The 23890-nt window shown below is 60.4% G+C and overlaps 1 protein-coding gene across 1 annotated transcript in view; it reads left to right on the top strand.

The window, feature by feature from the left end:
* The window catches only part of SHANK2 (SH3 and multiple ankyrin repeat domains 2), a 499586-nt gene that overhangs the window by 235250 nt on the left and 240446 nt on the right, over window positions 1–23890 (top strand). The window contains 3 exon segments of the mRNA XM_032490098.1: window positions 2284–2611; window positions 10135–10304; window positions 16556–16669. Of these exon segments, the coding sequence (XP_032345989.1) occupies window positions 2284–2611; window positions 10135–10304; window positions 16556–16669 (612 nt within the window).

Raw genomic sequence — 23890 nt, 5'->3', positions numbered from 1 at the left:
CCCAGGGACCGAGCCCTGGAGAGAGCAGCCTCTTGGGCCCCGGAGACGGAGGTCCGCCGAGCACGCCCCTCCCGTTCCCTGTTTCCCTCCTGGGCAGGCTGGCACGGAAGAGTCCTCGGCTCTGAGGAATTCGGAGTGGGTGCAGATCCCAGCTGAAGGGCCGCGGCTGTGGAATAGTGCATCTCGCTCCCACAGAAAGGCTTCAGAGGAATCAGACTGGCAGGAGAACGCTGAGGGAAAGAGCGTGACCTCCCAATGGGTCGCTTCCAAATTCTCATCACTGTACGAGCCAGGGCGTGAATTACGAGTGCGCCTCCCCAGGAAGCCTCGTGCCATTTCTGAGCGGCTTCTGCGGGTTGGCTGTGTCTCTGCCTGCCCAGGATTGCCCTGCATCCTGGGGGGGCAGCAGAGGGTGCACTGGGTCACAGCTGTCTCGGTGGAGCTCTGCCAGCACCTCCTCTCTCACAGTGAGCTCTGCCAGCACCACCACTGTCCCCCATGAGCTCTGCCAGCACCACCTCTGTCCCCGTGAGCTCTGCCAGCGCCACCTCTGTCCCCCGTGAGCTCTGCCAGCACCACCTCTGTCCCCGTGAGCTCTGCCAGCGCCACCTCTGTCCCCGTGAGCTCTGCCAGCGCCACCTCTGTCCCCGTGGGCTCTGCCAGCGCCACCTCTGTCCCCGTGAGCTCTGCCAGCGCCACCTCTGTCCCCGTGAGCTCTGCCAGCGCCACCTCTGTCCCCGTGAGCTCTGCCAGCACCACCACTGTCCCCCCTGAGCTCTGCCAGCACCACCTCTGTCCCCCTGAGCTCTGCCAGCACCACCTCTGTCCCCGTGAGCTCTGCCCTCTGATGTGGGCGTGACTGGCAGCAGCATGTTGGTGTGCCCAGGCTCTGTGTGGGATGCAGCTGTTCTTGGGTTCCATGATGAACTTTACCACCTCTGACCTTGGGCAGCCGGGCTGGTGGGTTGACCAGGACTCTGTCCTGAACTGTTGGTAGCTTCTCCTCTGAGACGCTGCCTGTCCCACGTCCAGATCAGCATTCCTGGAGGGCATGAGTTTCCTGTTGCTCTGCAGTCCAGTTTGTGTGCCAGCAGCCCTGGCCTCAGGCAGCGCAGTCTTGAGCTGGGTGCAGCTTCGGTCCAAAGTGGGCGGGATGGGACGCCGCCCGTGGCATTGAGCTCAAAGGAGGCCATGTCCTTTGCTGCCAGGAGTCATTGGCCTGTCCCTTCCCCTGCAGCCTGAAGGCTTACTTTTCTTCAGCTGCCTTTTCTTGGAAAGGACACTTTCTATTTCTGGTTCCAGCTCTCGGAGAAACCCGAGGCAGCTGCAGCGTGGATCCCGGCCCTCGTGGTCCCTGTGGGCAGTGGCCTCATTCCGGGTCCCTGGGCGTACTGATCGCACAGAGGGAGGGCCTTGTCTCTGGTCTAGAACCTCCTGTTTCCCGCTGCGGGTCCCGGTGTGATGGGTGGAGAAAGGAGCACACTTACAGTCGGGACAGTAAAGTTAAGGGGTGTGTTACAGCTCTGCCTGCTGTAACACTGTCTCACAGAGGGGACGGCTTAAACCACAGGCATCTACTGTCTCCCATCCTGGGGGCTGGAATCCGAGGTCCAGGAGTGGACAGGGCTGGCTCCTCCCAGGGCCTCTCCCCTCGGCGTGGAGACGGCCGCCTTCTCCCTACGTCCTCATGTGGTGTCCCTCTGCGTGTGTCTGTGTCCTGATCTCCTCTTCTTACAAGGACCCCAGTCCTGTGGGATTAGGGCCCACCCTAGTGATTAATGTTAACTTAATCCCCTCTTAAAAGATCTTCTCTCCAAATTCAGCCCCACCTGAGGTCCCAGGGGTTAGGACTGCAATGTAGGAATTGAGGGGGACACAGTTCAGCCCACGTTCAGGGGCTCCGTGCAGGTCGTGGTGAGGAGGAACCCTGTGGCTGCCTCAGTGTCTCAACCGCGTTGTGAGATAGGGCGGCCCATCCTTACACGGTCCCTGCCTGGGCCGCTGCAGGCGTGGGCGCTGCCCGGATGGAAGTCGGACCCCGCGTCTCTTCCATCTCCAGCTCTGGCTTGAGCCTCCGTGGCACAGAGAGCTTCTCTGTCTCCGCTTCTGTGTCGGGGTGAGTTCTGCACGCAGCGGGGTCCCGCAGGGGCTCAGCACAGAACTCACAGTGTCCGTGTCCTTGGAGTGCTTGGCGGGGCTTGGCACACACAGGCCCAGACCCCTGCCCTCGATGGCAGGGACCTGCATTCACTCACCCACCTCTCCTGTTCTCTCCGACCCCAGTGCCCTTCCGAGAGGCCCCAGCGTACTCCAACCGTAGGCGGCGGCCCCCCAGCACGCTGGCCGCCCCCCGGGTCCTGCTGCGCTCCAACAGTGACAACAACCTCACCGCCAGCGCACCCGACTGGGCCGCCTGCTCCGCCGCCGCCGCCGCCGCCGCCCACCGCAGCCTCTCGCCCCAGCTGCTGCAGCAGGTGCCCGGCAGGCCCGACGGGGCCCTGAAGACCATCGGGAGCTACACCCCCGGGCCCCGCAGCCGCTCCCCGTCACTCAACAGGCTGGGCGGCGCCAGTGAGGATGGCAAGAGGCCCCAGCAGCCCTGGCATGTCGGGTAAGGAGCGGCCGGCGGGCGGGCTCCTGTGGGGACCGGGGAGAGGAAGACCTCGGGACACCAGGGACCCTGGTTTCTGGGACTTGGCACGTGACCAGAGCTTGAGCAGAACACCTGTTTTATTCCAACCAGGACGTTGAGAACACTTTTAAACCAGAGTCCTGCCCACTGCCCCTCCTCGCCTCAGACGGCCTCCTGGAGCAATGGGCACGCAGCCGCTGCTCAGGGCAGGTGTGGGGGGCCCAGCTGGGCGCCTAGGGTGGCTTGGGGCCGCCGCTGGTGTTTGGGGCCCATTTTCTTTCCTTGTGCACTGGCTTCTGGGTCTTAAAAGCGAAGTGTGGATAGAGAGGGAGCTCAGGGCACCAGCTGTCCTGGGCGGAGAGTTCCTCCAGAGCTGCATCATGCAGATGTGCCTTAGCCAAAGTGATGGTCACGTTTGCAGCCACAAGGAGCCCTGGCACAGCTGAGTCTCCGAGGGGCCGCGTGTGGGCACTGGAACCCGACAGATGCCCCCAGCCATGGTAACAGCCCTGGCTGGTCCCACTGTGTCCACACATGAGGCAGGTGCAGGGAGGGCATCTCGGTAAACTCCAAAGCAGCCCGGGGGGGGGGGACCCCATTCTTGTCCCTTTTGGAGACGAGGCAGGCTGAGTGTGGACCCCTTGGGCGTCTGACTCGGGCTCTGGGCCCTCCCCGCACCCCCTGTCTCCCACCAGAGACGGGAGCTGTACCCGCAGCTCCCAGACAGGCTCTCCCACTTCTCACGTGGCTTTCAGGGTTTCTCAGGCCAGGATGAGACTTCCTGGGGAGGGGTGGGGTTGGGCTCGTTGCCGGGGCTTCGGGGGGCCGGGTTCAGGGCTGATTGGAGCAGACAACGCAGCAACCATCTCTGTCGCCGCCGGTACCCCCTCTGCGATCTCACGTGCGCCCAGGAGCTGCTCTGTTCCCCAGTGTCTCTGGGAGGCTGGCCCTGCGTGCTCCCATCTCACAGTTCAGAAGACTGAGGCCTGTGGTGTGGCTGGGGCCGGACCCTGGTCCCTGCGTCTGCGACATGGTGGTCATGAGGCTTGTGCTCCTCGAACTCTGTCCTCACCCATGGTGGCCCAGAGTGAGCCAGCACTCCTATGAGTCCCGGCTGGCACGGCGTATGGGGTGACAGCACTCTGCGGGGGACCTGGTTCCCTGTCTCCCCTTGCTTTGTTCCCTTGGGCTCGCTGTGCCAGCCTGCGGTGAGTCTGGCTGGCCGTGGTCGTTCCTGACGCCCTGCCCCCAGCTCAGATAGGGGGTGGTGGGGCGGGGGCTCAGGCTGGGGGGGGAGGGGTCAGTGCTTCACGTGGTCCTGGAAGAGGGCCAAGTGTGTGGCTGTGAGCAGCAGGCCAGGTGTCCGGGCTGCAGCCTTGAGGTCGTGGGGAGAGTGTGCCGTGGGAACCCCAGTCTCTGGCCACGGCCGGGCCCCCTCCTTGCCCTGCCGCCCCCAGGACCGCATCCGTGCTTGAGCCCGTCGAGGCTGGCCCTCCGCCCCAGCATCTCGTTGTCAGACCACGAGAACCCGTGCTTGTCTCTGGTCTAGATTCTCGCTCGGAGTCACCCCAAGGGAGAAGTCCCAGGTGCTAGCGAGCGTTTAAAGCTAAATTAAAGGGTTCCCCTGAGGCCTCAAGTTCCACTTCATACCGGTAGCTAGAATTAGGGCTATAGGTTTAAACGGAGTGTGTCCCCTTCCTCGGGTGTGGAATCTAGTAAGATACCCAAGGCAGGGTGGCCGGGGACTTGCAAAAGCTGCAGACAAACCGTTGCTGGTGAAGAGAGGGAGCAACTGGCGCACTGCAGGGACCGCCGTGTCTGACTGTCCCTGTTGTCCTGCGCCGGGCTGTGTGCTGTCTGCGTGGTGCACGTGTGTGTGCATACATGGACTTGTGCGTACCTCCGTGTGTGTGCGTGCACTCGTGTATCCCTGTGTGCATGTGTGTGTGTGCGTGTGTGGCGCGTGCACACACGTGCGTGTGAGGCGGGCACAGCGCCCAGCCTGTCCTGAGTGCTTGCGACCAGGGCTTCCTGAGCACGTGCTCTGGACCCCACGTGGGCCAGTCACTCGACACTTTGTGCCTCATCTTTGGTGACTGTGAAACAAGGATCATAAGAAACCCGCTCCTGGGGTTGCCCGCAGGACTGGAGGGGTGAAGTCATGGCAGTGCCTTGCTCAGTCCACAGCAGCCTATAGACGGAGCCCAGGTCTGCGTCCACCCCGAGGCCGGGTGCCTGGCCGGGCCCGTTCCACGTTCCCCAGGCTGCGGTTTGCCTGGGACTGAGGGGTTGGTTGCCCTGGATGCGAGATTTCCAGTGCTGGCACCTGCACAGCCAGCACCCACCCTGTCTGGGGGCCCCCGACTGTCAGCCCCGCCTTCTCTGCTGTTTCCCCCCCTCCTTCCCTCCCCACCCGTCCAGGCCCGCCCATCCCACGTCCGTCTGCTCAGGATCCTGCTCCCTTGTCAGGGACAGTAGCTGCGCCAAGACAGGAGCCCTGTGGGCTGCTGGGGTCCTTCCCCCAAGACTGCTCCTCTGTCCTAACGGGGACCTGCCAGGCGCACTGGCTGCCCCAGGACACCAGGATAACGGTGGCATTTAAGCCACATGCAGGCCGTCTGCTTCCTGGCCGGGGACTGCACCTGGCCTTTCATACCCGCGAGCAGGCGTGGAAGGGACCCTACACCTCAGGCCGTGACAGGAGGCAGGGTGCCTGCACTCAGGGCCCCATCGCCCAGCCCCCAGGCCTTCTGGGGGCTCAAGGAGGTGGCTGAACTCTCCATCCCGTCTCTGTCTGCACAGCTCAGAGCCAGCCCCTTCCTGGGATAGATGGGGACACCTCCAGGGACGACACTGCCACCAGCCTCAGAGTGGCCCAGGGCACTTCCAGAGCCCTTTCCGGTTATCAGGGAGCCCGCAGGGGTGACGATGCTCCCCAGTAATGGAGGGGGAGCCCCGTGTTGTGCGCACCCTCTGTCGGCGGATCCTGTCTCCGTGGGTAGCCACCCCTACGGCCCATCGCCCAAGCGGACCCTGTGCCACGTGGCCCATTGCATCCAGCTCTGCCTTCTACCTGCTGTGTGACTTTAGGCAAGTCACTTGACTGCTCTGTGCCTCTGCTTTCTCATATGTAAAAAGGAACCAATAGGTTTGTGATGAGGATGAAGTGGAATTAGTGCCCCTCGTGTGCTGAGACCCGTGTCTCGCTCACAGGAAGTTCCGCAGTTGTGTTGGCTAGTTGTCACCACCGTCAAGGACGTCTTGAAAGACCCTCTGGCCACTGTGGGGCAGGCAGGGGAGGGTGTCGGGTGCCACCCTCTGTGCTGCGGGCAGGGTCATCAGTAACCAGCTGGCCTTCGTGCAGGCAGAAGAGGTCGGGGGTCCAGAGAGGCTGGGAACCTGTGTGCCTGCAGCCCCTCCCCCGGCGCCCTGCCGCAGGTGGAGGCCTCGCACACACCTGCCTGAGACGCCCTCTAGTGGCGCCCACTGGCATGGCTGGTCCGTGTCCCCGAGAACCGGCCCAAGAAGGGGTTTTGTGGGGAACACTGGCCCCACTGCCCACCACCCACGTGTGGAGAGGAGTGAGGGCCGTCCTGGGACCCCTCCCAGCTACCCTCGGGGCTGACTGATTCTCATCAGGTTCAGAACAGCTCTTGACGTATTTTTTGCAAAGCTCTGGCAGCTGGTCCCAAAGGCTGCCCTGGCCTCACCAGCACCAGGGAGCCGGGGGCCACCTCTCATCAAAGGGGCAGGGGCTGAGCTGGGCAGGCTCAGGTAAGGCGGGGGCAGGTGGGTCCAGGTTCCAGTGCGGGGACTGGGCCGTCCCAGGAGGTCCAGCTTGTACCCATGGCCCCGCTGGGGGAGGGTGACACCAGCATTGTGGGCCCGAGTAGCAGCTGTACCTCCCCGGGTACCTCGGGAAGGAACGTTCCCCGGGAAACAAGCTCCCCGCAGCCCAGAGCAGAGAACCTTGAGGTGGAGCCGCGGACTCCAGAGTCCCAGCCCCGGCCCCTCCCTGTGCAGGCGGAGCAAGGGCTCCCGAAGGTTCTGGGCTGGTGGGAATTGGCCCCTCCCTGCACACCCCTTCCAAGGGATGCGCCCCCATCTGGCCAGGCTCCAGGATGAAGGGGCCCCATGGTCTCACGTCTGTCCATCTCCACAAGCCCTCGCCCCGCCTCCTGGGGATGCAGGGGCCAGGACGCCCGAAGCTATGCTCCTCTCGTGGCAAAGGGACCTGGTTTCTTCTGTGAGAACCCCGGTGCTGCCCCCTCCCCCTCCTGACCCAGAAAGGGGGAGGGGGAGGGGCCTCAGCTGGCAGGGCAGGGGCGGAGCCGGCCGTCTCCAGACCACCCTGCCTGCTGCCCGGCCCAGGGTACTAACGGCATGTCACCTGGACAGCAGCAGTAGGGGATCCCTGAGGAGCCAGGCCCCCTGGGTCTATGCTGGGCCCCTGGTGGGGAGACGGGGCCAGGTGCAGGGGTCACCCTGGGGGAGCAGGTGCGTCCTGCCTGCTGAGGAATCCAGTCCAGGCGTCACACAGGCCACCCTCACCTGTCACTTTCTCTGCTTCCGCACTGGGGGACATTTGGGGTTTTCTCTGCTCCGTGTTGGGCACTCAGCCTGCAGGGGTGAATGCCCCAGGAGTGAGGGCAGAAAGTCTGTCAGCTCCAGGGACGATGTAGTTGAGGACGAGGGCCCCCCAGAGTCAGAGCTCACGCAAGTCAGGGTTCGGACCTCGGTGGGAGAGACGAGGGGGGTCCGTGGAGGAGGGGGCTCCCGAGGTGGAGAAAGGGGAGACCCAGGCGTTGGGAGGAGGCGAGGGGCCCCTGTGACTGGGGCGCCCCACGAGATGCTAGAGAAAGGAGGTGCATTCAGTACTTCTCCCCGTTCCTCGAGAGCATTTGGTACCCACACTCCGCCGCCTGGAGCCAGGGGGGACCTTGGGTTTGCAAACAGGCAGAACCCAAGGCCGGTGCCTGGGGACATTGTGGAGCGTGTCTGGGTAGCTGGACATTCCTCAGACCACTGTGGATCCCCCTTCCCTGGAGTTCACAAAAGCCCCGCTGCACACTGGTTGTCACCATGGCCAGCGGGATGGGACAGCTGATGGCGGTCACCCTGGTAGCACCCCCTGAGGACCTCAGGGGACAGTGTGGAGTGCGGGAAGCCGGCCCCAGCACAACAGAAGCAGGGCGCAGCCCAGAAGCCCAGGAGGGGGCCGAGCGCGCAGGGTCCGTGCGGGCTGAGGGCGCCTGCATTTCTTCGTGGCCTGAAGGCAGAGGCGGAGACGGTGCTGGTGGTGCTGGGGTGACGTGGGGTCTGAGCTTTTACGCTTCAGACACAACTGTCAGCTGCAGTCAGGGTTTGGGACCTCTGTGGTGGGGCCAGAGTCCCCCGCGGGCGACCTCCCAGCAGCCGCCTTCCGCTCCTCCCGTGGAGCCCTGGAGCGGGCCCCCACCTGTGGCGATGCTGCCTCCTCGTGCTCGAATTCTCCTGCCGCTCTGCGCGTCCGCCCGGGCTCCCCATGGGGCCGCCTGCCCCCAGCCTTCGTCAGCCCCAGCCCAGCCCTCACACCACAGCCAGGGTGCCCTAGCGCCCCTCCAGCCCCGTCCCCAGTCTGTAGTGTCACATTTGCCCCCAAACATCCCTGCCGAGCCTCTCCCGCAGCCCCCGCCCTCTCCCCGAGCCGCCGCATCCTCTGTGCTGCCCCATTGGACGCACAGAGAAGTGTCTTGTCAACTGGTACTTCTCCCCAGTGAGGGCCCAGTCTGCCTCAAGTCCACGGGTGTCTGCAGACCCACAAAACACTTGGCCAGTGAATGAGTGACCGGATGTGTGAGGGACTGACAAAGGAACGAAAGGACAAAGTTGTAGGTGCAAAAGCGAGTGGGCACATGATATTCTAGAATTTTCCCTGCAAACCTGTTTGACACCTAAACATAAGAACGCCTTCCTTTCAGAAAGCTCAGAGCTCCCTCCGTGGGCTCCCAGACCACAACATCTGTAGTTTGAAAGGAGAACCAGGGTTGGGGACCCCACCCTTCATGGTCACAACATGAGCAGGCCCCCTCCTGAGACTCAGGTGTGGCCCCCGATTCAGGAATCTGCCCCAAGTATTGTTAATATTCCTCTTTCCCATGGCCTGGGCACCCTCTGGGGAGACACCAGGTGTGCGTGAAGGCTTTTCTTGTGTTTCTGGCCAGGAGGCTCTGGGACGTCACCCCTAAACCCTTGTGCAGGTTTGTCCATGTCTGTGTGTTTTTTTTAAAGACTCCGCCACTGGAGGAGAGCTCAGTGTGACTCCTCGAGATTGTTGAAAGAGTGTGCTTTTTCCCCTCCCAGAAGGAGTTGTCGGGACTGGTCACCCACCACCCATCACAGTGACGCAGGAGTGTCGTCACGGAAGATGACTGCGCGTGTCCCTGTGGACGTGCACCTCTCTCTCTCTCACACACTCACGCGCGCGCGTGCATGTGCGCACTCACGTCCCCGTCCTGGGCCCAGTTCGGGTGTAGGTATCCATGCTCACCGTCAGGTGTGGAAGTTGGCCCAGAAACACACTCTTTTTGCCAAATGGTCACACAAATCAGGAAAAGATCAAAGCCCCACGTGCGAGGGGCTCGGGGGCCGCGGGGAGCGGGCTGCCTGCATGGTGGTAACTGAGCTTCTGCCAGAAGGTTCTGGTGGTTCCCTCACCCAGACTGGCTGGTGCTCACGTGAAGCTGACAGAACAGCCGAGACCTGGGGCCTGCCTCCACTGCTGCCTCCATGGAGGTCTTTTTTTTTCCTTAACTGTGAGATGCACGTGAAATGTACCATCTTAGCCATTTTTAACGCACGGCTCAGTGTCATGAACTACACCCACATTGTTGTGTAACCGTTGCCTCCACCTGTCTCCAAAACTTCACCTTCCCAAACTGGAACTCTGTCCCCATTAAACACTCACTCCCCAGCCCCTGGCCCCTGGCCCCCACCATCCTATTCATGAATTTGACTACACCAGGTACCTGCTCTAAATGGAATCAGTCATTGTCTGTCCTTCTGTGACTGGCTTTCTTCACTGAGCATAATGCCTTCTGGTTTTATCCAAGCTGTAGCCTGGCACAGAATCTCCTTCCTTTTCAGGGCTGAGTAATATTCCGTTGTACAGATGGACCAAATTTTGTGTATCTGTTCATCCATTGGTGGACACTTGGGTTGTTTCCATCTTTTGAGAATGATGCTGCTGTGCACATGGGTGTGCAGATATCTGTTTGAGACCCTGATTTCACTACTTTTAGGTGTATATCCAGAGGTGGAATGACTGGGATTACCTGAGTCTTTAAACCACAAACGCTGCCCCAGGGCCTTTTCATGGCTCCAGCCCCACCGAGAATCGGGAGCTCCAGTGTGACTGCTCACTGCTCCTGTTTGTTAGGAATGGGCTGGCGGTGGGTCTGGAGTGTGCCCTGCTCTGCCTCGGGTTGTAACCTCCCCCCTCTCTGTCCCCCCACTTGCTACAGGCCAGCTTTCCCGCCAGGTGCCAACAAAGACACGCTCTCCGCCTTTGAGTGCCCAGGGCCCAGAAGGAAGCTATACAGTGCAGTGCCCGGGCGGCTCTTTGTCGTCGTCAAGCCATACCAACCCCAGGTCGACGGCGAGATCCCCCTTCACCGTGGCGACAGGGTCAAAGGTCAGTGTCCACTCTGCATCTGGGGCAGCATCAGGCCGGGAGTGACCCCTGTTGGGGTGTCATTGTGTGAGGCATTGCTTCAGTGGGAACATGAAGTCCTGGGAGGGCGGAGTAGGGACCAGTGTGATGCTCGCAGCCGCGGCATCCCTGACGCCCATTAGGAAGGGCGGTACACACACGTCTGGGATGAGCATCCACTGCAGAAAGTGCCAGGGAGGGGCAGGCGACCGCTGAGCCCCTTTCCGCCTGAAGATCCTCCGAGGACCTCAAAGGGAGATGGCGCTGGGCCGGGGTCCAGCACGGGTTGGAGCCAGACCCATCTTGGGAGTCAGGGAGGTGTGTCCGGGGAGTTGCTTCAGCCTGGGAGCCTGCAACATTCCAAGGAAGGGGGTCCACCAGGTTAGAGGGGAGGATTCCCGAAGCAGAGTCCTGGGAAACGTGGGTGGGAAAGCGTTGAGGGCCCCCGTGAACACCAGGAGTTAGACTTTGCTCCCAGGGTACTAGGGAGCCAGCGATGGTTTCTGAGCAGGGAGATGAGGCATGCAAGGCCCTGAGGGATGATGGATGTATCGAAGGCCTGAACGGGAGGTTGGCTGTAGCTGTCCTGGAGGCCTGTGGTGCTGGAGGCCACGGGAGCGAGAGGGAGAGGTGGCCGGTGTGGGCCGCGGGCCACATGGGGGCAGCTGAGCTCCCTGCTTAGAAAGGGGTAGAAAGACCCCTTAGGGGTCAGTCGGCCAGATTCAAACCCCGCCTTCCCCCCGGTCACCGTTTGACCCTGAGCTCGTCATGAACTACCTCCTGCTCCGTGCTGTGCGCTGATCCGGCCAGCATCACCTGGGTCTCACAACTTTCCGCTGACAGCTGGCGCCCCGCGCTCTCTCTGGGCGCCTTCTGGTAGTCCAGCTGCACGTAATTTGACCATCTGGCGGCACCACGAGTCCCGGGGGCTCTGTCCCTTTCATCCTCAGCATTTGTTTTCCACCTCAGGTCAGTTCCGTGGGTCTGTTTTCAAGTTTGCTTTCTCTTCCCTTTGAAATGACCCGTCACAGTTGAGTCCACCTTGTGAATTTCTTAATTTTGCAAATTTTAAACTCTAGGCCTTCCACATGTTTGTGTTTTTTTGGAGTTTCTATTTGTCAAGACTTTCTATCGCTCTGTGGAGGTTTTCCGTGTTTGGAAGCACGTGCTATGTGATGACATCATGGATGGCTGTGGGCATCGCTCTGAAACCGTCTGTGGTCACACTGTCACAGTCACGCTGGGGTCGGCCTCGCTCAGTTTTCCTGTCTCTGGAGAGCAGGCCCCATCCCCTTGGGCCTTCATGTGTCCGAAAGCCTGCCGCATCCTGGACGTTGGGGGCAGTGTCTTGGAGACCCTGGCTTCAGTGCATTCTCTCTCTCGGAGGGCTGCTTGGGTGCCAGCGCTGGGCCGGCTCTGGTCTCCCATGTGAGCTGAGCTGCTTTGCGTCTGTTCGGGGATGGGAGACACGGATGTGCCCACCCTCCTCTGGCTCTTTCCCTGTGGGGACACCCCCAGTCTCTTCGGGGTGTACGGTTTCATCTTCCTGGTTCTTCAGGCCACTGAACACGGCGCCGGTCCACTGCCAGTCCTGCCGTGCGGACCGCGGTTAGGCCCGGCTCCAAGTGGTGGGGAGGGGCCTCCCCTGTAGAGCTCCCCTCCCGTCTCCCCCAGACGAGCACGCGCCCCACCCCCCCGACCCGCGCTTCTGTCCACGTGCCAGTGTCCTCTCCCATCGTACTCGGGGTTCATAGCTGCCTTCTGGGACGTGGTCCCGCAGGGTCTCCAGGCGTCGCCCCTCTAAGTGGCGTCCCTAATGGCCCTTATGTTGTTTAATGAAGTATTTTGTTTAACTTTAAATTATAAACATTCAGATTATAAATACAAACATTCGCACGACCTGCCAGCTTGAATTTTAATTCCAGACGCGTCATGGGGTGGACTTCTCCCCCGACGCCGAGTAACTCCAGTTGACCCCACAGCTGGCGCAGGACGGCCGCCTCGCCGTCCGTGCACAGGACCCCGCCTTTGCCGACGGGCTGGCTGGTGGCCAGGGAGGTGCCTGGCCGCGGCTCCATCCCAGGGCTCCTGTGGGGCCCAGAAGGAAGGCACATGAAACGTCCTTGCTGCGCGTGGCCGTCCCTGGACTAGAGCCTCTCGACAGTGACGCCATCCCAGAGGGCCGCTCCTGTGTCTCTCACTCCCCGCAGCGCGCGGGCCGCGGGGTGGGCGTCGAAAGTGCCGGGGGGGTGCCCACTCCCGGCAGAGCTGGTGGGCTAGCCGGGGGCACAGGGGCCAGAGACGCCCAGGCCTTGGGGACCTTCCTGCAGCTCTCCCAGGAGGCCGGTCCGCTCTGGCCAGGAGCCCACTGCCTTCCTCCCAGACAGAACGTGGAGGGGCAGGCATGGGCAACGTGGCCAGGCCAGGAGCACCGCCTCTGGGAGCAGCCACCGTTCCCACTAGCTGGGGAGGGCGGCCTGCCAGGACCTGCTCCGCTTAGGAGCTAGTGCCTAATGACTGCTGGGTAGTGATGCTAAAAACTCCAGCCTCTTCCTGGTGGGTCAGCTTCTGAATCTGCAGAGTTGGCTGCTTGCGGGGCTGGGTGGGGGCTTGCTGGTGGCTCGTGTGAAGACAGAATGTCTGCATGCACCCCACACACCCCAAGCCCCCCAAGCAGCACCGTGTCTCCCTGTCCAGCCCAGCTCTTAAACCACTGAGCCCACAGCCCTGGGCTCTGATTCCACGCGGGTACAGCCCACTGTGACCCCAGACCCATGCAGGGCTTCAGGCTGGGCCGGTAAGAGCCCGGGGAGCCTTCCCGGTGACCCCAGGCTGGTCACTTCCTGTCTGGGGCCTCATGTCCCTGTCCACACACCGGGGGTGGGAACAGAGGAGGAGGTACAGGTGGAGGCGTGTCCACAGGCACCTGCTGTCCGCCAGGCGGACAGCTGGGATGTCATGTGTTTTTCTGCATAAACCTCGTACCAGCCGTGGGCCAGGGGCTTCGGGGCCCACTGTCTGAGTCAGCTCGGGTGGCTGGCACAGCGTTCCCCAGACCGGGCAGTTTAAACCACAGGGTTTATCACCTCCTAGTCCTGGAGGCGGGAGTCCGAGGCCCAGGTGTGGGCGGGGCCGGCTCCTCCCGGGGCCTCTCTGCTCGGCGTGGAGACGGCCGCCTTCTCCCCGGGTCCTCACGTGGTCATCCCTCTGCGTGTGTCTGCGTCCTGATCTCCTCTTCCTGTAAGGACACCAGGCCTACGGGATTAGGGCCCACCCCAGTGACCTCATAATTTACCCCGATCACTCTTTAAAGACCCTGCCTGTTTCCATATACAGCCCTACCTGAGGTGCTGGGGGTCAGGGCTTCAACACAGAATTACTAGGGACACAGTTCAGCCCATAACCCCTGTCGTATACAGCGTGGTAACTCGGGTGGAGTCTCCCAGCGTCCCACAGCTGACTTCCGGGGAGCAAGGGTTCGGATCCAGTTTGGATGGCAAGCCCGTGCTGGCCCCACCCCCACCCTCTTTGTCCCTCTTAGTGGCTTGCCCTGCATGACGCCAGCACCACTTGGCTGTGCCCAGGGCTGTGGTCTTTATGCCCCTTGGAGAGACCAGACGCAGTCACGGTCTCTGCCATCAGCGTCTGTGTGGGCGCTTGGCGGTCAGCCGTCCTGCAAGTGGGGGGACCATGCCCTCAGCTCCCCGTCACTGGGTGTCCGGTGCCCCCAGAGCAGTGCTGGGGGCCAGGTGAGGGAGGAGGGGCCAGGACCCAGCTATGAAGTGGCACCACGTGTCCTGGCTTAGGTGCCCAGAGAGTGGCACACCGACTTGGGTTCCCGGGGAGTGGGGCATGACCTCCTGGCTGAATGGCCCCCATTTCCAGAAGGGGCTCAGTGGTGAGCGGTCAGCTATGAGCCATTGGCCGCCTGTGTCACAGGAGCGGGGGGATGGTGCCTTTGCTGGGGGAGGGGTCCTGGGTGGGGCAGTGACAGCGTCCACCACACTGGCCACAAGTGCCAAGTCATGCAGCCCCGCACGGCCAGCACTCGAGATTCCAAGTATGAGGCATTTCAGGGCTCACTCTGATGCTCCCAGCTTCTGCCAACTTGCCCTGTGGGAGCCAGTGGCCTAAGAGCACTGAGTAGCCTGCAGGTCAGGCTTGCACAAGGAAGAATCCTGAAGTGAGGAAGGGCTTTCTCATGTTAACACTCAGACAGGCAGCCGAGCTGCTTGGTTATGACTGTGAGTGTGTGAGTGTGTGTGTGTGTGTGTGTGTGTATGAGTGTGTGTGTGTGTGTGTGTGTGTGCGTGTCCCTGTACTCCTGTACTGCATCCCGGGTGACAGACAGGGGACCTTGCCCCAAGGTCGCTGGAACCAGCCCGACGTGAAGGGTTCCTGAGCTGGGTGACTCCTTCCACCGCGTCTCCCTGCTTTCATGTATTTACCCCTCTGCTCTCAAGCTAGCTGTGAACGGCCTTTCGTTGTATCTGTTGTCTCGTAATAACAGTACGGTGCCCAGGAGTGTGTACTTGGCGTAGATTAAACGCTGATTAGAACGTGGTGTCCCTGACGGGGGTGATGGGCGGAGCTCCACACTGTAAGGTTAACGTGCCTCTTCCACACGCGGCAAGCCGACAAGTGTCTTCCTGCTCTGACAAGTGGGGAAACTGAGGCAGGAGATTAAAGAAGCTGCCCAAGTGTCTCCCTGAGCAGTTCCTCCTCCCCTGGACCCCCTAAGACAGCAGACCAGCCTGCCCAGAGCCTCCAAGAAGGAAAGGTGCCCCTTCACTGGGCATTGGCCCAGATGGCACACAGGCCGGTCCCTGCCCCCCACCCCCCTGCAGTCCAGGGCAGCACCCCGAGGTGGCCCACCCAGATCCGGGTTCCCCTGGGAAGCTGTGACTTACGTCCGGGTCAGCTGGGCTGCACTGAGTATGAGGGACCAGCATCGATCTTTGGAGGAAACGCCTTGAGCAGGCTCAGTGGTACTGGTCAGCGGGGGGTCTCCTGTAGGCACTTCTCCCTGCGAGCAGGCAAAGGCTTGTAAAGCTGATGGTTTCTGTGCGGTTGGCCTTCAGAACTCATGAGCCCAGGTGTCCTTTATCTGGCCTTTGAGGTCGAGATGAGGGGTGGGGGGAGGCACTTGCGTGCCTATAATCTGTGCGGTTCTGGCGCCTTGGGTCCTGGGTAACTTACAGGGGGTTAGGTTGTGCAGAGATTATATTGACCCCCTCCCCCGCACAGCCACAGTCTGAGGTGAGCCGGGGACTTTGGGGGTGCCCCCAGCCCAGCACCAAGAGCCTAAGAGACAAAGACCCTCCCCACCTCACCGCCGTGAACTTGGCCCGTATCTGTCCCAGTGCTGCCCGGGGAGCACTTGGGTCCTGGTGTCTTGGGTTTGCATTGCTCACCCTGGGTCAAGTTAAAAATAATACCCTTCATCGTCCTAGTGGGCGTTTGCAAGGGCCCCTGTGCCCCGAGTGCAGAGCCCAGGCAGGGGACCCCAGCGCCCTCCGCCCGCCGGGCAGCTGTGTCTTTGTGTTTTCACAGGCAGAGGGCCCCTGGGGACAGGCCCCACGCCTTCTCTGTAAGGCGACTGGTCTGCCCCTGGAGCCCGGGGCACCAACACAGTTTGGGGGTTCTTCATTAATAAAGCCGTCCCAAGGCCGGGCTGCCCGTGCCCGCCTCGGCCACGTGGTGTCTTAGAACCACCAGTCTGCTTCTCCATCTCCTGCTGCAAATTCTCTTTTCTCAAATCTCTTAAAAGATTCTGTGGGCCCAGACACTGGGCCCCCATCCCCAGCTTGGAATGGGCAGACACGACCTCATGGTTCCTTCTCCCCTTTGGGGTGGCCCGTTCCCCCACTTTGACACCTGAAAAAAGAGGGTGGGGACTTGGAGTTCCCGTTCTTCTGTCTCACCTGGGGCCCTAGAGACAGGGCACAGTGGCCCCCTGCCATGCAGCGTTAAGATTCAAGGACCCCAGGACGCCCTGCACTAGTGTCCCCTCCCCAGGCCTGATGGGCAGAGGGCACCTGGGGGCTGCAGAGGCTTGGCACTGACCCCTCCCAGGGACCCTTTGCCAGGCCCCTTGTCCACAGCTAAAGGAGGTGTGGTCAACGGGCAAGTGGACCAGAGTTGCTGCTCTGTGGGCCGGGCTACCAGCCCCTCCTCCCGTGCAGCCCCTCCAAGCCCTGCCCACTAACCCCTCCCTCTTTCCTTGCCTCTAGTTCTGAGCATCGGCGAAGGGGGCTTCTGGGAAGGCAGCGCCCGAGGCCACATCGGATGGTTCCCGGCCGAGTGCGTGGAGGAAGTCCAGTGTAAGCCCAAGGACAGCCAGGCAGGTAAGGCGGTGCCGCTCCGGCCCCCACCCGTTTCTCCACCTCTCTCTGGCCTGGGGTCCGCGTTGTGGTGACATCGAGGGCAGCAGGTGCGTTGTTCCCGAGAAAGGCTGAGTTTCAGAATGAAGACCTCTCTGATCATTAGAGCGGTTGATGCAGCCCCACTGGGCTTTGTCCAAACCAGAAATCAGCTGCAAGATACTGTGAAAGCTTTTAGTTAACAAGCTGTGCTCAATGCATGTGGCAGAGAACTTGGGTGGTGCGTTGTAGCCCGCGGAAAAGGGCTTTGGGGCCTGAAACGGCTTTATTGATCTCTCCTACCGACGCCATCAACAGGCGGCTTCGCCTCTCCCGGACGGCCCCTGCCGTGCCCTAAGGACTCCGCTCTCTGATGTCTCAGTGAGAAAGTGCTCAAAAGAGCGCGGCAGGTGCGAAGGCAGTTCGTTCCCGCTTCTCTCAGAACTCCCAGATGCAGCCCTCGCCGACACCCATTCCGAAAGTGATTGCCAAAAGCTTTACCTGATTACAGTGCTAAGAGGAAACCGCTCATATGAAACGGCATTGAGAAAAAATAGGGGGGTTGGGGAAAAGCGAAGCACTGGGGTCTTGTGAGCATCCGGTCCGCGTGCGCGCCCCTGGGTCCTGGTGGAAAGAGTCCGAGGCGCTGGGTGCGCATGTCAGAAGTGGCCACGCTCGCTCTGCGGCCGACGGCTCTGCTGTGTCCTCGTGTGGTCCGGGGAGGCCTGTCCCGTTCAGGTTCCCAGCCTAGATGCACCAGGGAGCTCCCTGCGCGTGGCCAGGGCTGCCTGGGCCAGCGCGGCCGGGAGGTGAGGTGTGCTGGAGACACGAGCCCCCCCGCCCCCCCCAGGACACAAGGCTGTCTGCCCGCCCGCTGGGTCTCCCCAGAGCTGGCTGGTGTGCAGCGTCTTCATCACAGAGACTCAGCTGAGAAAGTTCCAAGGGCGCGTCCATCTGTGCTGCGCTTCCTGCGGTCCTGCTCAGGTTGAAACCTGAGGGGAACCATAACCTTTGCCGAATGGTGAGGGTGTCGAGGTGAGAGATGTCCCGAATGTAACCTTGAAATACCGGATGTGCTTGGCGCGGGGAGGTGGCTGGCTGGGTCAGTGGGTGGGAGCGTGTTTCCTGGGTGCGGTGACGGTCGCCTGGGAGGATGTGGGGCCGTTCAGGCCCACTGACCCCTGGCCCACGCCCGGGCTCTCCTGCAGGCAGCCTGCCCAGCTCTCTGGCCTGTGAGGGGCAAGGCCATGGCCGGTGAAATTGACTTGCCTTCCCAGGTTGCTGGGTGCCCTGCCCCTCTGTCTCCTTCCCTCCTGACGGGGAGGGAATCCAGCTTCCTCTCCCAGTACAGAGTTCAGAGCCACTGGCTCCCCACCTGCACTCTTCCATTGGGAAGACTGGCACATCGGTGCCCAGCATTGCTGGTGATTTCATGCCTGGACAGGGCAGCCCAGAGTGGCCGCATGTGAGGGCCGTTTGGGCCTTCCTGCCCCCTGCATCCTCCAGAAATGACTGGCTTCCTGGGTTCGGGGGCAGGAAAAGGCAGAGCAGCTTGGTGCCCCCTCCTCCCTCTCCTGCTGGGGGTGCTCCCCCCCACCTGCCTGCAGTCACCCTCTCGCCTGGGTGTGGGGGGCTGGTTTCCCTGCCCACTGGCAGCGCCCTCACAGGGGTGGGGGGGACACAGTGCAGTTTGTCCAGCTGATGTGTCTCTGGAAAGGGCCTCCCAGGGGCAGTCACTTGTGTGTGTCTATCATAGAGAAGCTGTCAGATGACAGGGAGATTTTTGGAAGGGCATTTTTGCTCCTGCAAACTGAGGCAGGGATCCTTGGTGAAGCCCATTCTCCACCAGGCTGATGCCTGGCATGGGGTTCAAGCACTCCTGGGGCTCCGGCCTGGTGCCGGGGGACTTGAGAACGTGGAAGCAGATCGCGGTCTCCAGGCAACCTGTGCTGACCTGGCATGGAGGCAGCCCCCGCGTTCGAGCACCTCCTGGCCCCAGGCATCTTGCAGGGACCTGAGCTGGAGACAGAGCAACCGTTACCGTTAAAGATATTAGAAGCTGGAAAAAAAGGCCACAAATTTGGTGGCTTCAAATATCACCAGTTTATTATTTTGTGGTTCTGGAGGCTGGAAGTCTAGGGAGGGTCTCATCATGGTGTCAGCTGGGCTGTGTTCCCTAACAGAACCCTAGGAGACAAGCCACTCCTTGGTTGTGGCTTTTCCAGGTTCTGGAGGCCACAGCCTTTCCTGGCTGGTGGACCCCCTCTGTCCTCCAAGCCAGCAGCCCTGGGCCGGGTCTTCTCAGGCTTCGTGTCTCTGACCCTCTCCTCTGCCTCCTCCTCCACTTTTTAGGACTCGTGTAATCAGATTGGCCCCACCTGGATAACCCCGGTCGGGCTAAATGGATTAAACAGTTTAATTCCCCTTCGCCTTGTAAGGTCCTGTACTCGCAGGTCCTGGGGATTCGGACGTGGGCATCTCTGGGGGACCGTCGGACGTAGGTGTCTAGGGGGAACCGTCTTCTGTCTACGAATGATGGCAAATATGAACAGCATTGTTCTGCTAATGATGTGGGCTGTTGGGCAGAGGCAGGCACTCCGGTGACTGGGGGCGCAGTTGGGCGGAGGGAGAAAACAGCACAGAGGAGGTGGAATCTGAGCTGGATTTGAGGGTGGGGGGGTCCAGAGCCCTTCCTGCTGAGTTCTGTCTGCCTCGGGCTTTCCACGGCTGTGACGTAGCGTTGGCTTTTACAGAGGAACGATTTATGTGCAGTGAGAAAGGCACAGGGTGTGGGGCTGCTTCAGTGCATTTGGGCAAGTGTGTGCACCTGCGTCTCCAACTGCAGTTAGGATGCAGAACAGGTTCATCAGCCCAGAAAGGTCTCTCAGGCTGCTTTTCAGCCCCGCTCGCCCCAACCAGAGGCAGCGGAGTTCTGACTCTGTTCCTGGACCGAGCCTGGGCTCGCTCACCCGAGCCAATCTACTGCCACCGGGTTGGGGTGAAGGAGAGCACGAAGTTTACTGCAAGGTGCCCGGCGTGGGGCCAAGCAGGGAGAATGCGCAGCTCGCGATCAGAAGACCTGAACTCCTCGAAAGCCAGGAAGGGCTTTTTAAGACAGTGCGCGCGAGAGGGTCACGGGGTGCGTGGACGCCCGTGTGCAGTTCTCTGGCTGGCTGGCGGTGAGGCGGCAGGGTGAGGTTTCAGGACCCTCAGTCATCAACCTTCTGCTTCCATCCGGCCTGGGGTCTCCGTGCTGGTGGGCAGCATGCAGTTAACGTCCTCCACCGGGTGGGGGTTCAGTTTCTGCAAAACAGCTCAAGGACGCAGGCTCGGGACATCATCTCCAACCCTCGAGGAGGAACTGAAGGTCTGTGACTCTGTCTAATGGCTGAACTATTATTATTTTGCATTGCTTAACTATGTCCTTTGGTTTTGCGTTTCTCTGATTAAATTTGCTCTTTGGAACTTGGGGAAGGGCCAGGAGGCTAAAGCTTTTCTACAAATCAGAGGCGCGGGAGGTGGGGGCAGGGGAGTGTCTGTCTCCAGGAAGGCCCCACAGGGGCCCTGCTCGGTTTCCGTTCACCACCAGAGATCAGGCCAGCCTGTTGCGGGGTTTCCGAGAGCTGGGATCTACAGCACGCGCCTCTGAGCCTGGCGCCTTTCACGAAACTGAACGCTGGTGCAGGTGTGTGCACTTCTGCTGTGAAGCATGTGCTGTTGTGCATTTGTGCCCCGGTACGGCTCTCCGTGCTCCGGGTGGTGCGTGTTTGGGTTGCTTCGCAGTCTGGACTCGTGATCGAAGCTGCTGCAAACGTTTTTGTACCAGTCTTTGACCAGGCGTGTTTTCCTTTCTCTTGGGGGAACACCATGGTGTAGCAGGGCTGGGTCGCCGGGTAGGGTTGTGCTTCACTTTGTACGAAGCTGCCAAACAGTTCTCCACACTGCTGTGCCGTCTCGTGCTCCTGTTACCAAACCGGGCTCCGGTCCGTTTCAGGGATGGGGCAAGGGAAGGGGGGGGTGGGGGCGTGGTCAGCTCGTGGACATTCTTCTGATTGGCTGATGGAGAGGGACTCGGAGTCAGCATCACCAGCCCTCTGGTTCCAGCCGGTCTGGGGTCCCTGTGCTGGTGAGCAGCACACAGTTAGCTTCTTCCACCTGGCGGGGGTTCAGTAGCTGCAAAACAGCTCCAAGGACAGTGGCTCAGATATTATCTGTAGCCCCTGAGGAGGAGCTAAAGGTCCTTGACTTTGTTTAGTGGCTAAACTATGATTATTTTGTCTTGCTGGACTGTTTTCCTTTCTTTTTGCATTTTCTCGCTTCTATGATTAAATGTGCTCTTTGGAACTTGGGGAGCCTGGGAGACCGAAGTTTTTCTACAGACAAGAGGCAGGTGGAGGACACTGGGGGTGGTCTGTGAAGGCCCCACGGGGACCCGCTTGGTGACACTCCCGCCGGCTGGGTGTGGTCATTCCAGTGGCCCCACTTCCTCCACGGCTTTCGGTGACACGGGTCTGCTCCATTCCAGCCGTCCTGGTGGGTCTGACTTGCGTTTTTCTGGTGACGTGTTATTAAACACCCCCAGGCTTACTCTCCGCATGCGCGGCTTCTCTTGACGAGCACTGGCCCGAGCCTCTTGTCCGTTTTAACTGGGCGGGTTACCTGTGCAGGAGCCCTCCGCATGCTCTGTTCAGTCCGTCCGTGGTCAGACACACGCTGCACGCATTTCCCCCAGTCTGTGACTGCCTCTTCTTTTTCTGTGTCCTTTAACAGGTAGAAAGTTTTAAAGACAGTTTTAAGTGAAGTCCAGTTTCTCCGTTGTTTTTCTTTCACAACTAGCACTCTTTTCTAGTGCCTGTGTTTTTGCCGTTGGAAACTTGCTGGGTATGTGTGGAATCCAGGAGACGGAAGGTGCGAGGCGTTGTTAAACGTTTCCGCGCAGCAAGCGCCTTCCGCACAGAGCGAGCTGGTTTGAGCCTTCGGGTTCTTTCCCCTCTGTGTAGAGCCACTTTTTTTTACGCTGGTGAACTCCCTTTTATTCTTGTAGTTTTATACAAGGAGGTCAACACTGCATTTAAGAACCCGTTGTTCACAACTGATTTATACAGAGTTTAAATCCTTAAATTGCACGTCAATGTCTTGTGACTCCAAGTTGTGTTCATTAGTCTCCTTCCAGTCTGAAGGAAATGATCACGTGATTTTTTAAGTTCCACACACTCCACAGCCCAGGGACATAACGTTTAGTCTGAAGTCCTGCACTCGTAGGAGAATTAAGACTAGCTGGTGTCGGGGAGGGTGGAGTCAGTAGCAGAGCCTGCTTTGGTGCCCGACCTCCATCAACACAAACAAGTAAATAAACCAATTACCACCCCCCCCCACCAAAAAAGAAGAAGAACTGGCATCAAACTGGCCCGAAACCCAAGTGCGTTCCTGGCTCCAGATACCTGTCGTAAATGTGCACATCCACACTGAGGCACGGAAATAAACCAGGGTGCGTACGTCATGCAAAACCTTCTCACAGCAGAGTCAACATAATGTTAACATGTTACCAGGTTCCAACCATATTACAGTGTTTTGTCCAGTTCGCTTTCAAAATGCCTGATTCACTGAATTAAATGCAAATAACCTCATTACATTTGCCCCGCTTTTCAAAATGGTGATGGAATTAACTTTCAAAATGTCAAAGTGTAGCATCGCTTTCTTAGTATGCATTTTAATACATATTTTTATATGCATTTTTAGTATGTATTTAGCACCACTTCTGTACCCTGTGCAGGGAACATTTAGCTGGTGTAGCTCACTCGTGTGCACTCTGGCTCAGATATAATTCGAGGTGGAGAAGGCTGCTCAGGGCCCTTCAGGCCTGTGGATAGGACCAACCCCTTTCCTGTCGCCCAGGGAAAACATGAGCGGCAGCGGTCACCCAGAGCAGACTGGGACGGTGGCCAGGCCACTGGCTGGTTCGTGGGTGCAAGCTCGGCTCGGTTCCACGAAGTGTTTGGTAGCTGTTTCTTTACAAGGGAAGCACTCGCTCCTCTTACCCTTGGTTCTAGTTTCTTGGGACCGTGTGCGTCTCTAGCAGGCTTCCCTGCGTGGGCCAGGCACGAACTGCAGGTGTGATTCCTGCGTGGAGTCTCCTCCAGCCTGTGGAGTCAGCAGGGCAGGAAGCCCGGTGACTGACCCCTAAGCACCCACATCTCAGGTGCTGTGAAGCATGTAGCTCTCTGTGCTCTGGTCCACACCCACATCCAGGCGGCCTCCCTCCCGCGGGCCCCACGGGGGATCCAGGATCCGAGCACCACTGACTGATGCTCACGCGCGTCCGCCTGGGCGCTGGGGAGGCCGGGCAGGTGCAGGCTCCTCTCAGGTCCGCCAGCTCCCTGTGCACAGGCGATGCTGCGGCTCTGCGTGGGTTCCTTCACCCAGGAAGGACGTGAAGGCTCCGGGTGTGACGCGTGTGCAGGGTTCAGGAGGAGCAGGGTTGCAGGATTTTTTGTTTCTGTGCAGGAGAGACAGGTGTGCCCCTATCTACAAAGACTCCCCTCTTTGCTTGTATCAGCCCAGAGAACTGACAGCAAGGTGCCACGTGTGACCATGGCATCGTGTGCACGGAGGATGGCGTTTCGGGGGACATTGCCACTTAATTGTGGGCACACCCCTCCCCCTGCTCCTAGCATCCAGGCTCCCTGAGGACAGGGACAACACCCCACCCTCTGCCATCCACCTGCTTGTGGGGAGGAGGCCACATGGAGTTGCCCTGGTCCAGGAGCCCAGGGGGCCAGCTCCAGTCTGCCTGTAAAGCTCCCTGCCCGGGTGCTGCGTATTAGGTGCGATGTATTGTGCAAGCTGCTGTAACAAGGAAGCCCACCTCTTCGGTGGCTTAATGCAGCCCCTGTCTCTTTTCCACCGGGTGGGTTCTCCTGGTCAGAAGACAAGCCGCTTTTCTCCATGGTGTGACTGAGGGGACCCGGGCCCCTCCAGTCCATGGAAGGGCCATTCTCAAGGGCCTTAATGCCCTCTGCCTCCAGCCGGCAGGTACAAGAAGGTGTGGAGAGATCCCACCCGCCTGAGAGGGGCCCCAGGCTCGGCAGGGACACACGCCGCTGCCTCCTGTGTCATGTGGGACTTGGGTGCCAAAGGCGCGTGGTGCTCAGCCACACTGCCCCGGCCAGGAGCCATCGCCCAGCCACTGGCCAGCAGGGGTTCTCC

Source organism: Camelus ferus, chromosome 10 (assembly GCF_009834535.1).
Source record: "Camelus ferus isolate YT-003-E chromosome 10, BCGSAC_Cfer_1.0, whole genome shotgun sequence".
In the NCBI taxonomy this organism is placed as follows: Eukaryota; Metazoa; Chordata; class Mammalia; order Artiodactyla; family Camelidae; genus Camelus; species Camelus ferus.
This window is presented reverse-complemented; position numbering and strand designations above follow the sequence as displayed.